This window comes from Heterodontus francisci, chromosome 9, assembly GCF_036365525.1.
Source record: "Heterodontus francisci isolate sHetFra1 chromosome 9, sHetFra1.hap1, whole genome shotgun sequence".
NCBI lineage: Eukaryota > Metazoa > Chordata > Chondrichthyes > Heterodontiformes > Heterodontidae > Heterodontus > Heterodontus francisci.
Window position 1 is genome coordinate 53,111,758 of NC_090379.1, and position 14,223 is coordinate 53,125,980.

A 14,223-nucleotide genomic window follows, 5' to 3' on the forward strand; every position below is an offset into this window, starting at 1 on the left:
CATCCTTCTCAACCCATCTGCAGCCTTTGACACGACTGATCACAGCACCCTCCTCCAACACCTCTTCTCCATCATACAGCTAGGTGGGACTGCCGTCACCTGGTTCCATTCTTATCTATCCAGTCGCAGCCAGATCAGCTGCAATGGCTTCTCTTCCAGCTCCCACTGCAACCCCCCAAGGATCTATTCTTAGCCCCCTCCTACTTCTCATCTACCTACATGTTGTCCTTAGCAACATCACCTGAAAACACAACATGATCCAAAAACACATCAAGTTCACAAGTAAGCTGACAACACCCAGCTCTATCACATCACCACCTCCCTCAACTCCTCCACTGGCTGAATCATCACACTCTTGTCAGACAGCCAGCATAGAATGAGCAGGAATTTCCAACAACTAAATCTTCGATCTCTACCACAAACTCCATTCCCTAGTCACTGACTCCACCCATTTCCCTGGCAATAGTCTGAGGCCTGAATCAGGCGATTTGCAATCTTGGTGCCCTATATGACCCCAAGATGAGCTTCCAACTACATATCCACTCTCACTGACTGTCTCCTTTCACCTTTGTAACATTGTCCTTTTCTGCCACTGCCTCAGTTCATCTGCAGCTGAAACTCCCATCCATGCCTTTTTTACCTCTAGACTTGACTATTCCAAAGCTCTCCTGGCCAGCCTATTAACTTCCAACCCCCATAAGCATGACCTTATCCAAAACTCTGCTGCCCGTATCGTGATTCACACCAAGTTCCATTCACCCATCAACTCCTATGCTCGCTAACCCATATTAGCTCCTGGTCTGGCAATGCCTCAGTTTTAAAATTTGCATTCTTGTGCTGAAACCTTTGTGGCCTTGCCCCTCCGTGTCTCTGTAGCCTCCTCCAATCCTATAATCCTCCAAAATCTCTGTGCTCCTCCAATTCTGGCTCAGATGCCTTGGTACTAAGCTCTGAATGCCATCACGACCTCTCCACCTCCCCTGTTTCTTTTAAGACATTCCTTAAAACCTACCTCTTTGACTGCACTTGTCCCAATATCTCCTTATGCGGTTCAATGTCAAACTTTGTTCATAACACTCCTATGGAGCACTTCGGCATTTTACTACGTTAATGGCACTATATAAATGAAAGTTAACCAAGCTGACAAATAGTTGAGCCATCCATTAGTATGAACTTTATTATATTGCCTTCAACTGAACCATGCTTAGTAATATGGTAAAACTAGGTGTAATTGGATGTTTAAGTAAAACACACAAAGTTGGTTATGTGGCATGAGAGCAATTGTATCTATTTTTAAAATCAAGTTTACAAAGAGTTTGACAAACTCTACTCAGCACCATCTTCCCTATATTTCATTGAAAGGAAATGTTTGACCCTTTTTTCTGAAATGTAGTGCCAATAATTCAACATAATCAGAAATCAAGATCCAAGACTGTAGAGAATGACCAAATTGAAAAGACGACCTGTGAATTACCGTTACTAGTTGGAAATTGGGCTTAAATCCTTATTAAATATTAAAGATTTGAACTTGCAAAAACTGGGAACATGTAATTACGATTTGGATTCTCAATGTGCCAGGAGCAAATGCAGTCGAATTTTCACTCCGATAAGTGAAGCAGTTCTGATCAACGTTATTCAAAATTCCTATAAAAGCTATTGCGGAACGCTCATTAAAGCTATACTAGATAGCATAAGTTCTAACACCAAGTACCAAAGACGACTGAGCTTGGTTTCTACATAGTCACAATATTCTAATCTTAAAGTCCTAAACATAAATCTGGATAAGTGAAATTACTGTCAGAAATGGTATTGATCTACATTAAGCTTTAGTTAGTCATTACAATTTCTAAATGACAAATGAACAAAAAAAGTGCCATAAAGTTGGTGAAATTTTCTATGACAAAATAGTAAGTGCTTGCACCATCCATCAACACTCTGGGCTGAATTTTACTGCCCCCCCCCCCAACGCGGGGGTCGTGGCAGGGGCGCCCAGAAAATAACTCCGGGAGAGGCCCGCCATGGGCCGCAATGCTGGGAATGCCCTATATTACCCGCAGCAGCGAGGCCTCCTCGCTACCCACCCGCCACTCGGTGAATAGGCATCCATTTAAATATGCTGATAAGTAAATGAATGAATAATTACTCACCTCGTCCCACTTCCGATATTACAGTCGGTGGCTGGCACTCACCCGCTGTTGAATCACCGACTAAAGATCGATGCGGGACACTGGCGGGAGGTGGTAAGTATTTTAGTGGCGGGGGGGTGGGGGAGTAAGAAGAGGGTCAAACTTACCTGATTGGTTGAGGTGGTGATGGGAAGGGTAAAGGTAAAGTTTCTGAACTTTGGGGGGGGGGGGGGGTGGAGTAAGAAGAGGGTCAAACTTACCTGATTGGTTGAGGTGGTGATGGGAAGGGTAAAGGTAAAAGTTTCTGAACTTTGTGGGGGGGGGGGGGGGGGGGGGGGGGGGGGGGTTGGGTCAGGTACTGAAGGTAAGTAGTTTGGTGAGGTTGGGGGGAGAAGGCAGGAATGACATGCAAGGGTATTGAGGGGATGGGAGAGGGGCTGGAAAGATTTTTAAAATTATTTTTAGTGCTTTTGAATCCACTGCTTCTTTAAAAATTTTAATTGCCATTTAGGGCTCTAAGCCCTTTAAAAATGTCACTGGTGCCTGCGCAGTGGCGCTGGACACTGTTGATGGGGATGGAGTGCCTGCTCCCTCCACATAATCGCCGGGGCGGGGTCTGCCCTGGCCATATAAATGAGTCACTGCACTGGATACTGCGGCAGCTCCACGGGGAAAATCCCGTGTGTGCGCCCGCCATCTTTGAAAATCGGCGGTAAGTTGAAAAAAATGTCAGCAGCCCCTAAGGTGCAGCTATAAAAATATACATTCGAGAAACTAAATTTGCAGTCTACATTTTCTAGTAGAATCTTCTATCGACAACCAATATTGTGCACTTAAATAAACAAAAATATGGTTTAACATATATCAAAGTAATAATCAATCAAGTGATGTTAAGGTGAAGCTAATTTCTGTGCAGCAACCTCAAAAGTTTCTACATTTCTGAAATACCAAATCAAGACATAACAGTCAGGATGCTATCCAGCATAACATTAAGGATGCACAGTAGGAAATGCCATGAATTGATAAATTAAACTTTAGATTTTTATCAGCACTTCTCTATGGAGTTCAATTTACTTTGTAAAAAATATTGCAGTGAACCCAATAATAGCTCATTAAACAGTGGATATAGAAAATGCACATTTTTCCAATAAAGGAACCAATCATCACTGGCATCCCTTACACGCATAGAGACGCACAAAATGAAAGCTTTTTGACAATACCCACCAGCAATAAACTTTAGCCACATCCTTTCACTCCATGCAATTTCTATGCATCTGTTTATATTTCAGCCATGCCCAAATTAGTATCTTTCCACAATTATTCTTCTTCAAAAATCAAATGGCAAGAGATTTTAGTTATTCAGTTAAATTCAATCTGAAAACAATGCTCCAGAGTATATTGATATGGTCTGTTAATACTGCAAAAATAGTTCAGACTATAGTGCATCAATAATTATCCAAGTAAAGGACTTATTAAACCAAAGACTTACAGTTGATTTCTGACCGTGTCCTTTCTGCTCTTGTGTTCTTGTTGTTGGATCGAATGGTATGAGGAACAGCAGAGAGGGGCTACAAGATAAGGGAAGAGAAAATTACGATACAAAAATGTTAACTCTTACATATGTAAATTCCTCAGGAAACTAGAACAAGCATATTGCTAACAATGAACCCTTAGCCTGCCACAGACTTATTAGATAAAAACATTCTCCATCCGCGGTCACTGATCAGTTTCACTGGTCCATTAATACACCCTTCCCATTTGCTGCTACAATGCACAGATTGAACAGTTAGAAATTAACGGTCTTGAGTTTTTCATTTAACTGGCTATTTATTTATTTATAATATTTATTTATAACATAGCCTACTCCATCCAGTAAATGGCAACTAAGCAGCTTAACTGACATTTCAGGTTTGGGCACAACACAGCCCAGCCTCATCTCGGCTTTAGTTAGCTGTGTCATTTGTTCTTGGCTTGACTCCACACTCTGTCTTCTGCATTATACACCTGTTTCCCTGCCTTTGATTTCTCTTCTGATGATGCAAATAACTACCTGGGTGCCCTTGGTTTATTTCCCAGTGTCCACCCTTTTCAGTTAATCCAAATTATTTTTGCCTTCAATTTGAAATGCTTGGTTTAAGACCAAGCCAAGTATAAAGGTGGAGCTTTGAAAACAAATAATTAAAACCATAAACTTTACAGCATTTCATACCTCAAGGTCATCATCATCTGCCTCACCGAAATGGTGATTTTCAGGATTATTGACTTTGTCCAACAACTCTACTGCCAATGATCTGGATAAGATCGGCTGTGCTAAAAATGAATGCTGAAGAAAAAAAATCATTAACTCTTAAAAAACTGGATATGGAATAAAAGGTTGGTGTACATATAAACAATACATTTTATAATCAAATTCCGTTATAGATTTATGATTTATAACTAACACAGGACCCAATTGAGATACAAAATGTTGCCAAAGCACTGCATCACATTGTAAATACTGCTGTCATGAAAACCCACATGCCAAATGGGAAATATTAATTTCATCGATTGGAACCTTGCCATAGACTTTTGCTGGAAATTCTTACAAATAACTTCTTTTTAAAAGAGCAACCTGGCAACCAAGATGGCCACTGAAATTTACATTTGAACCACCAAAAGGATTAGATGTGAGACAACATGACTGATTCAACCTAGCCAGAACAATGGGGTGCTCTCTGATTAAATTCCCTGAAATGGTTTTGTCAACTTGGTCATCAAGAGCCACTGACACCCATTGACTTTGAAAGAGCCAACCCCCTCCAAGTGTAACTGAACAGCTTAAGGTGTATTGCCTTGAATCTCATAGAAGATTCCAGAAGGGCCTCATTTGCCCAACAAAGAGGTTTGGAAATCTCATGTGACCGCAGTGCTGCTCTGGAGAGGCTAAGCTTTGTCAGTGAGAAAGCAGAGGAGTAACTGAAAGCCATCAAGGAGGCAGCTCTCTTTCTCTCTCGTAAAGATCCAGGGGAGCCTTGGTTGTAACTGCTAAAGCCTCAAACCTACAAACCAGCACAGCCAACAACCAGGGGACAAGGATCAAATGCCCTCTTCTTTCTGCCTTCCGGAGCTTGAGAAGTAAACCTACAAGCATGCACGTGGCCCAGCGAGGACCACAGACTCCAATTTCAACTAAGGACTCTGGGAATGAGATTCAGTATTTAAATTCCATTTATTACAGACTCTAATCCAACCACCCAACCCTGTTTTTCCCTCTGTAATCTATGTGTGCGTGTATGTGGCTCTCGTGTGATTGTGTGTGTGGATGCGAAACGTATTTTAGTAATTTTAACCAGTTTAGAGTGTTAAGGATAATAAACTTACATCTTCCTTGTTTAAGCTCAAGAATACCTGTCTGATTGGTTCTTTGACAATTATATTAAAAGGAACAAGTGCTCACTGAGGTAGTACGTTCAATCACTGTGTAAAAAGGATAAACCCTGTTGCGATCAAACCAGAGAAGGGGCAAAAGGGAGAGCCAGAGACCCGTTCTTCACCTGGTCATAACAGTGCAAATACAAGTTCCAGTTATCCTTGGACATCCTTTCAGCTACAGCAATGTAGCTGTAAGCACTTTGAACGACTTCTTTTTAGAACCATGTCTGAATGGTCCAATAGTGTAACCCAACATTTATTTAGTGCCTTTAGTATGAAGCGCCTTGGAATGTTTTATTTTATGAGAATATAAAGCAAAATTTGATACCAAGCCACATAGAGATATTTGGGAAGATCACCAAAATTTAGTCAGTGGTTGGTTTTATGGAGCACCTTAAAAGCAGGAAAGAGAGGTACATAGATTGAGAGGTTTAGGGAGGGAATTTCAGAGTTTAAGGCCTTGGAAGATGAAGGCATAGCCACTAATGGTAGAGCAATTAGAATTGGGGATGTTCAAGAGACTAGAAATAGAAAAGCACAGATATTGTAGGGTTGTGGGGTTGGGGGAGATTAGAGGTAGGTAGGGGCAAAGCCACAGAGGGATTTGAAACAAGAATGACTGTTTATCAAGGCATTGCTTAGCCGGGAGCCAATGCAGGTCATTGAGCATGGGGGTGATGGATGGAAAGCATTTGGTGCAAGTCAGGACACAGGCAGAAAAACAGGGCAACCCAGGGGTTTAACCTAGGGTTTTGAGACCTGAATTAGCCATCACACCTGTTACACATGCTCTCAGAATCAGCACAAAGGGAGGACATTTGATCTGTCATGCCCATACCAGCTCTCTGCAAGAACTCAGCAAGTCCCAATTCCCCGCTTTTCCCCATAGCCCTGCAAATTCTCTCTCTTCAGGTAATTATCCAATTCTCTTTTGAAAGCCACGATTGAATCTGCTTCCACCAGACTCTCTGGCCATACATTCCAAATGCTGACCACTCGCTGTACAAAAGTGTTTTTCCTCATGTCACTATTGGTTCTTCTGTCATTCACCTTAAAATCGGTTTCCTCTGGTTCTTAACTCTTCGCTAATGGAACAGTCTCTCCCTATCTACGGTCTAGAGCCCTCATGATTTTGAACATCTCTATCAAATCTCCTCTCAACCTTCTCTTCTCCAAGAACAGCCCCAACTACTCAAATTTATATACGTAACTGAAGTCCCTGGCACCATTCTCAAATCGTTTCTGCACCCTCTAATGCCGTCACATCCTCCTAAATTGTGATGCCCAGAATTGGACAAAATACTCCAGGTGAGGCCAAACCGAGTACTTGGATTTATAAGCCCAGGATCCCATTTTCCCTTTTAACTGCTTTCACAACCTGCCCTGCCACCTTCAATGATTTATGCACATAGACCCCCAGGTCCCTCTGCTCCTGCACTCCCTTTAGAATTATATCCTTTATTTTATATTGCCTCTGCTCACTCTTCCTATCAAAATGTATCATTTCACACTTCTCTGCACTAAATTTCACCTGCCACATTTCCAGCCATTCCACCAGCCTGTCTATACCCACCTGAAGTTTATTGCTGTCCTCTTCCCAGTTCACAATACTTCCAAGTTTTATGCCATCTGCAAATTCTGAAACTGTGCCCTCTACACTAGTCTAGGTCATTAATATAGATCAGGAAAAGCAGTGGTCCTAATACCAACCCCTGGGGAACCTTCCTCCAGTCCAAAAAACAGCCATTCACAACTACACTGTTTCCTGTCACTCAGCCAGCTTCATATCCATGTTGCCACTGCCTCTTATTTCATGGGCTTCAACTTTGCTAACAAGCTTGTTATGTGGTACTTCAGACAACATTTTTTGGAAGTCCATGTACACCATATCAACCGCATTACCCTCATCAACCCTCTATGTTATCTCAAAAAACTCAAGCAAATTAAACACAATTTGTCCTCAACAAATCCATACTGGCTTTCCTTAGTTAATCCACAGTTGTTCAAGTGACTGTTAATTTTGTCCCAGATTACCATTTCTAAAAGCTTTCCCACCATCAAGGTTAAACTGACTGGCCTGTAGTTGCTGGGCATATCCTTCCACATTTTTCTGAACAAGGGTGCAACATTTTGCAATTCTCTAGTCCTCTGGCACCATTCTTGTATCTAAGGAGGATTACGCTTCCCCAAGGTGGACTAAAATACTTCAGAGAGACAAACCCAGATACAAATTGTTCAGCTGCTATGTTAATGTGCAGAGTAACAGTTGTAATCAAATCTCACCATGATTCCACTACTAAACTCTCCTCGAGGACAATAATAAAGTAAATCACACAATCCTTTTTAGCAAAATCATTTAGTTTTTTCAGTCAGTTTTCTGATCCTAGTTGGCTCTGGGCTCAGGATGAGCAACTTTCCTCTCACTAGACCAAGCTTCTGCCCCAGACTGAGCTGGTTGAATGCCCCTAAACCTCCAGTACCATCCACTCCCTTCACCATTAATGTACCATGGCTACAGGGTGCACTATCCACAGGATGCACTGCAGCAACTCCAAGGCTTCATCGATAGCATCTCCCAAACCTGCGACCTTCACCAAGAACAAAAAAAGCAACAGGTCCATGGGAACACCACTTCCAACTCAAACATCATCTAGACTCGGACACATATCATCTTTCCTTAACCATCATTGGGTCAAAATCCTGGAACTTTCTAATTAACAGCACTGTGGATAGACCTTCATCACATGAATGGCAGCGGCTCAAGAAGGTTCACTGCCACCTTCTCAAGGGCAACTAGCAATCATCATTAAATTTCTGTTTTGCTAGCAATGCATATATCCCAAAAAATCTGGTTTGCCTCTCCTTAATACACATCTTCAATATCCAGCCCATTAACATGTAGATCCTTCAGTCTGCTGTTTTAGAAAATTGTGCAAAATCAGTGTTTTAAAACATTAAACATAACTGAGTCTTAAATCCTCTCCAAGAAATGATCAAAAATCCTGAAATGTAACAATACCATTACCAACACAATATGCCATCCAGTGCACAGCCAGAAGGACCAAATTGTAAGTGATCATTTGATCAGACATTCTATCTTAATTTTCTTTTTTTGCAACAGTCTCATCTACAATATGACCAAGTTGGCCAATTTTCTTCTTCCTCAGCTTTAACTATGAAAAGCAAAAGTAAAAAATAGCCAATTAGAAAATGAGTAAAACATACTCTATTGAATGTTTTTCAACAATTACGTGGGGGGGGGGGGGCGGGTGGAAATCCATTCAGCAAAGAAACCCCTCCGAGATACAACTGTCATGAGGGTCATGCACTGTCATGCATGCCAATACATACCATTGAAATAAACATATCAATAGAATTAAACAATTTGAAGAAAAAGCTCACAAAATTACCTATTACATCTTCTAATTATTCCAATAACTCCGTTGCCTTCATCCCATACCCAGTTGAGGTACAATATCTAAGCCAAACAAATAGAACCAGCTCCTGTGCACACAAAGATAATGGATGTGAAAGGAGCACAATTCTACTTTTAGGGTGGTGAAATATAGCCAAATAACCATGGCACAATTCCCAGATGTCATATCGTAATACCAAGACCCCGACTTCCCCATTCCTAAACTTCTGCAATCCCCAAGGTCCACAATTTGCTTCCTCTTTCTTGGTCTAACTGCAAATTCTCTGAAGCATTTATTTGTCCTGTTTCATTTACTCTGATTTCTTCAATTTCTCATTTATGCCCAGTCCCAGCCACATTCAGATATTAATCTCAAACCCCAAATGCTCATCCACCTCAAACTCTAGGTCTTCCGCTATCCCAGCTTCAATGCTGCTCTTCACTCTCAGGTACCCATCAGCCTCTGGATTTCATTGCTTTTTCCATCCCTTTCTAGTTCTCCACAGATTCCAGACTTTGCTGCTCCCTTTTCTTTTGGGTAGCACTTTTGCCGAAGTAAGGAGGCTCTGGATCCAAGTCCTTCATGACTTAAGTGCACAATCGAGGCCAACAGAACATTGTGTTGTTTGAGGTGTTGCTTGCAAGAGATATTAAACAGATTCCCAACTGCTTACTTAGGTTGACATAAAAATCCCACAGCATTATTGAAGAGCAGACAGTTCAGGTGTCCTTCCCAAAGTCCTGCTCAGTATTCATTCCTCAATCAACGCTACCAAAAAGATTACCTGATAATTTATCTCATTTTGTATTAGTGGAACCTTGCTGTACAGCACACGGTTTCTCTACTTGCTGACAGAACATTGAATACTCTTTCAAAGTAACCCAAGGGCTATGAAGTTTTTTTAGGATATCCTAAGGATATGAAAGTCAAGTTCAAGTTTTTACATTTATAAGATATATATCATTTTGTCCAAGTTATCAAATCAACAGAAGAACACTGTCCTTTTCAATAAATAAAAGCAAAATTCTGCGGATGCTGGAAATCGGAAATAAAAACAAGAAATGCTGGAAATACTCAGCAGGTCTGGCAGCATGTGTGGAGAGAGAAGCAGAGTTAACGTTTCAGGTCAGTGACCCTTCTTCAGAACTGACAAATATTAGAAATGTAAAAGGTTATAAGCAAGTAAAGTCAGGGTGGGGCAAGAGATAACAAAGGAGAAGGTGTAAATAGGGCAAGGTCACAGAATAGTTGACCAGAAGGTCATGGAGCAAAGGCAAACAATATGTTAATGGTGTGTTGAAAGACAAAGCATTAGTACAGATAGGGTATTAATGGACTGAAAATTGAACAGCCGCAAGTACAAAGATGAAAAAAAAAGTGGATAAGCAAACTGAACAACTAAGATGAAATAAAATAAAACAAACAAAAAAAAAAATTTTAAAAAGGAAAAAGAAAAAAATAACTAAAAATAAAAGTAAAATGGGGGGCCCGCCATGCTCTGAAATTATTGAACTCATTGTTCAGTCCAGCAGGCTGTAGTGTGCCTAATCGGTAAATGAGATGCTGTTCCTTGAGCTTGCGTTGATGTTCACTGGAACACTGCAGCAATCCCAGGACAGAGATGTGAGCATGAGAGGAGCAGGGAGTGTTGAAATGGCAAGCAACCGGAGGCTTGGGGTCCTGCTTGCAGACTGAGCGGAGGTGTCCCGCAAAGCAGTCACCCAGTCTGCGTTCGGTCTCCCTAATGTAGAGGAGACCACATTGCGAGCAGCGAAAACAGTCTACTACATTGAAAGAAGTACAAGTAAATCGCTGCTTCACCTGAAAGGAGTGTTTAGGGCCTGGGATAGTGAGGAGAGAGAGGAGGTAAATGGGCAGGTATTACACCTCCTGCGATTGCAGGGGAAGGTGCCATGGGAAGGGGACGAGGTGGTGGGGGTAATGGACAAGTGGACCAGGGTGTCATGGAGGGAACGATCTCTTTGGAATGCTGACAGGGGAAGGGAGCGGAAGATGCGTTTGGTAGTGGCATCACGCTGGAGGTGGCAGAAATGGTAAATTTCCACCCTTCTCTCACCTTTACTGGTCCCAGTTATGCCTGTCTTTTTGTGGGAAATGTCGGACATTCCTTGTTCCAGTCCTACTCAGGTCCCTTCCCCCAACTCTTTTTCCGGTACATTGATATAACATTTAAAATAACTTACCTTTTGTTGCAGCAGCTTTTTCTGAAGCAGCGATAGTGCGAGCGAGGTGTCAGCTGGGAAGGTGAGTTTCAGTTTAAAATAACTTACCTTTTGTTTCGGCTGACAAGGGGACTGCTGGGTAAGTAAACCTATATATTCGGGCAGTTGCTAAACCCGAAACACTACACGTGTAGTGTCTCCCACCCATCCTCCTCCTCTAACCAAAAAAAAAGGCCTATTGTGTGGAGGGTTTGGTAAGGTAAGGTTTTCCTTTTTTTAAAAATCTCTGTCGTCAATTTAGTGCAGAGGGGATGGAAGCTAGGGCAGTTGCACGCTCCTCTTGCAGGATGTGGGAGGTGAGGGTCACCACTGGTGTCCCTGCTGACTTCACCTGTGAGAAGTGCACCCAACTCCAGCTCCTCGCAGACCGCGTTAGGGAACTGGAGCTGGAGGAACTTCGGATCATTCAGGATGCTGAGGGGGTGATAGCGAGCAGTTATAGGGAAGTAGTGACACCTAAGTTACAGGATAAAGGTAGCTGGGTGACCGTCAGGGGAGGGAAAGGGAATAGGCGCACAGTGCAGGGATCCCCTGTGGCCGTTCCCCTCAATAATACGTACACCGTTTTGGATACGGTTGTGGGGGGGGGCGGGGGGGGGGAAAACGACCTACCAGAGGAAAGCCACAGTGGCCAGGTCTCTGGCACTGAGCCTGGCTCAGTGGCTCAGAAGGGAAGGGGGGAGAATAGGAGAGCGATAGTGATAGGAGATTCAATGGTTAGAGGAACAGACAGGAGATTCTGTGGTCGCGAACAAGACTCCCGGATGGTATGCTGCTTCCCGGGTGCCAGGGTCAGGGATGTCTCGGATCGAGTCCACAGGATTCTTAAGGGGGAGGGGGAGCAGCCAGAGGTCGTGGTACATATCAGTACCAATGACATAGCTAGGAAAAGGGATGAGGACCTGAAAAGCGAATATAGGGAGTTAGGTTGGAAGCTGAAAGGCAGGACGAGCAGAGTATGAATCTCAGGATTGTTACCGGTGCCACGTGCTAGTGAGGCTAGAAACAGGGAGCGAGTTCAGCTGAACACGTGGCTACAGAACTGGTGTAGGAGGGAGGGATTCAGATATGTGGATCATTGGGACACCTTCTGGGGAAGGTGGGACCTGTACAAGAAGGACAGGTTGCATCTGAACTGGAGGGGCACCAATATCCTGGGCGGGAGGTTTGCTAGAGCTCTTCGGGAGGGTTTAAACTAGTTTGGCAGGGGGATGGAAACCGGAGCCACAGATCAGTGGATGGGGTAGATGTTGAACAGGCAGATACCGAGTGCAGAGAGTCTGTGAGGAAGGTTAGACAGTTGACAGGGCAAAGTTGCAGCCAGTATGATGGGTTGAAGTGTGTCTATTTTAACACAAGTGTCAGGAATAAGCGTGATGAACTTAGAGCATGGATCAGTACTTGGAACTACGATGTTGTGGCCATTACGGAGGCGTGGATATCACAGGGGCAGGAATGGATGTTGCGGGGTTTAGATGTTTCAAAAGGAATAGGGAGGGAGGTAAAAGAGGTGGGGGAGTGGCATTGTTAATCAGGGATAGTATCACAGCTGCAGAAAGGGAGGTCGTCGAGGAGGGTTTGTCTACTGAGTCATTATGGGTGGAAGTCAGAAACAGGAAAGGAGCAGTCACTTTGTTGGGAGTTTTCTATAGACCCCCCAATAGCAGCAGAGACATGGAGGAACAGATTGGGAGGCAGATTTTGGAAAGGTGCAGAAGTAACAGGGTTGTTGTCATGGGTGACTTCAGCTTCCCTAATATTGATTGGAACCTCCTTAGTGCAAATAGTTTGGATGGAGCAGTTTTTGTCAGGTGTGTCCAGGAAGGTTTCCTGACTCAATATGTAGATAGGCCGACTAGAGGGGAGACTATGTTGGACTTGGTGCTTGGCAACGAACCAGGCCAGGTGGCAGATCTATCGGTGGGAGAGCATTTCGGTGATAGTGATCACAACTCCCTGACCTTTACTATAGTCATGGAGAGGGACAGGAGCAGACGGGATGGGAAAATATTTAATTGGGGGAGGGGGAATTACAATGCTATTAGGCAGGAACTGGGGAGCATAAATTGGGAACAGATGTTCTCAGGGAAATGCACGACAGAAATGTGGAGATTGTTTAGGGAGCACTTGCTGCGACTGCTGGATAGGTTTGTCCCGATGAGGCAGGGAAGGGATGGTAGGGTGAAGGAACCTTGGATGACAAGAGATGTGGAACAGCTAGACAAGAGGAAGAAGGAAGCTTACTTAAGGTTGAGGAAGCAAGGATCAGACAGGGCTCTAGAGGGTTACAAGGTAGGCAGGAAGGAACTGAAGAATGGACTTAGGAGAGCTAGAAGGGGACATGAAAAAGTCTTGGCGAGTAGGATTAAGGAAAATCCCAAGGCGTTCTACACTTATGTGAGGAACAAGAGGATGGCCAGAGTGAGGGTAGGGCCGATCAGGGATAGTGGAGGGAACTTGTGCCTGGAGTCGGAGGAGGTAGGGGAGGTCCTAAATGAATACTTTGCTTCAGTATTCACTAGAGAGGGGGACCTGGTCGTTTGTGAGGACAGCGTGGAACAGGCTGATATGCTCCAACAGGTTGAGGTTAAGAGGGAGGATGTGCTGGAAATTTTGAATGATATGAGGACAGATAAGTCCCCGGGGCCAGACGGGATATACCCGAGGATATTACGGGAAGCGATTGCTGCGCCTTTGGCGATGATCTTTGCGTCTTCACTGTCCACTGGAGTAGTACCGGATGATTGGAGGGTGGCAAATGTTGTTCCCTTGTTCAAGAAAGGGAATAGGGATAACCCCGAGAATTATAGACCAGTCAGTCTTACGTCGGTAGTGGGCAAATTATTGGAGAGGATTCTGAGAGACAGGATTCATGATTATTTGGAAAAGCATGGTTTGATTAGAGACAGTCAGCATGGCTTTGAGAGGGGCAGGTCATGCCTCACAAGTCTTATTGAATTCTTTGAAGATGTGACAAAACACATTGATGAAGGAAGAGCAGTGGATGTGGTGTATATGGATTTTAGC

At 43.4% G+C, this 14,223-nt stretch overlaps 1 protein-coding gene across 1 annotated transcript in view; it reads right to left on the reverse strand.

The window, feature by feature from the left end:
• map4k5 (mitogen-activated protein kinase kinase kinase kinase 5) overlaps positions 1-14,223 on the reverse strand; it is a 203,058-nt gene that overhangs the window by 68,075 nt on the left and 120,760 nt on the right. The window contains exons 12-13 of the mRNA XM_068039086.1: positions 4,336-4,449; positions 3,616-3,694 (exon numbers count right to left, since the gene is read on the reverse strand). Of these exons, the coding sequence (XP_067895187.1) occupies positions 3,616-3,694; positions 4,336-4,449 (193 nt within the window). The remainder of the gene's footprint in view (positions 1-3,615; positions 3,695-4,335; positions 4,450-14,223) is intronic.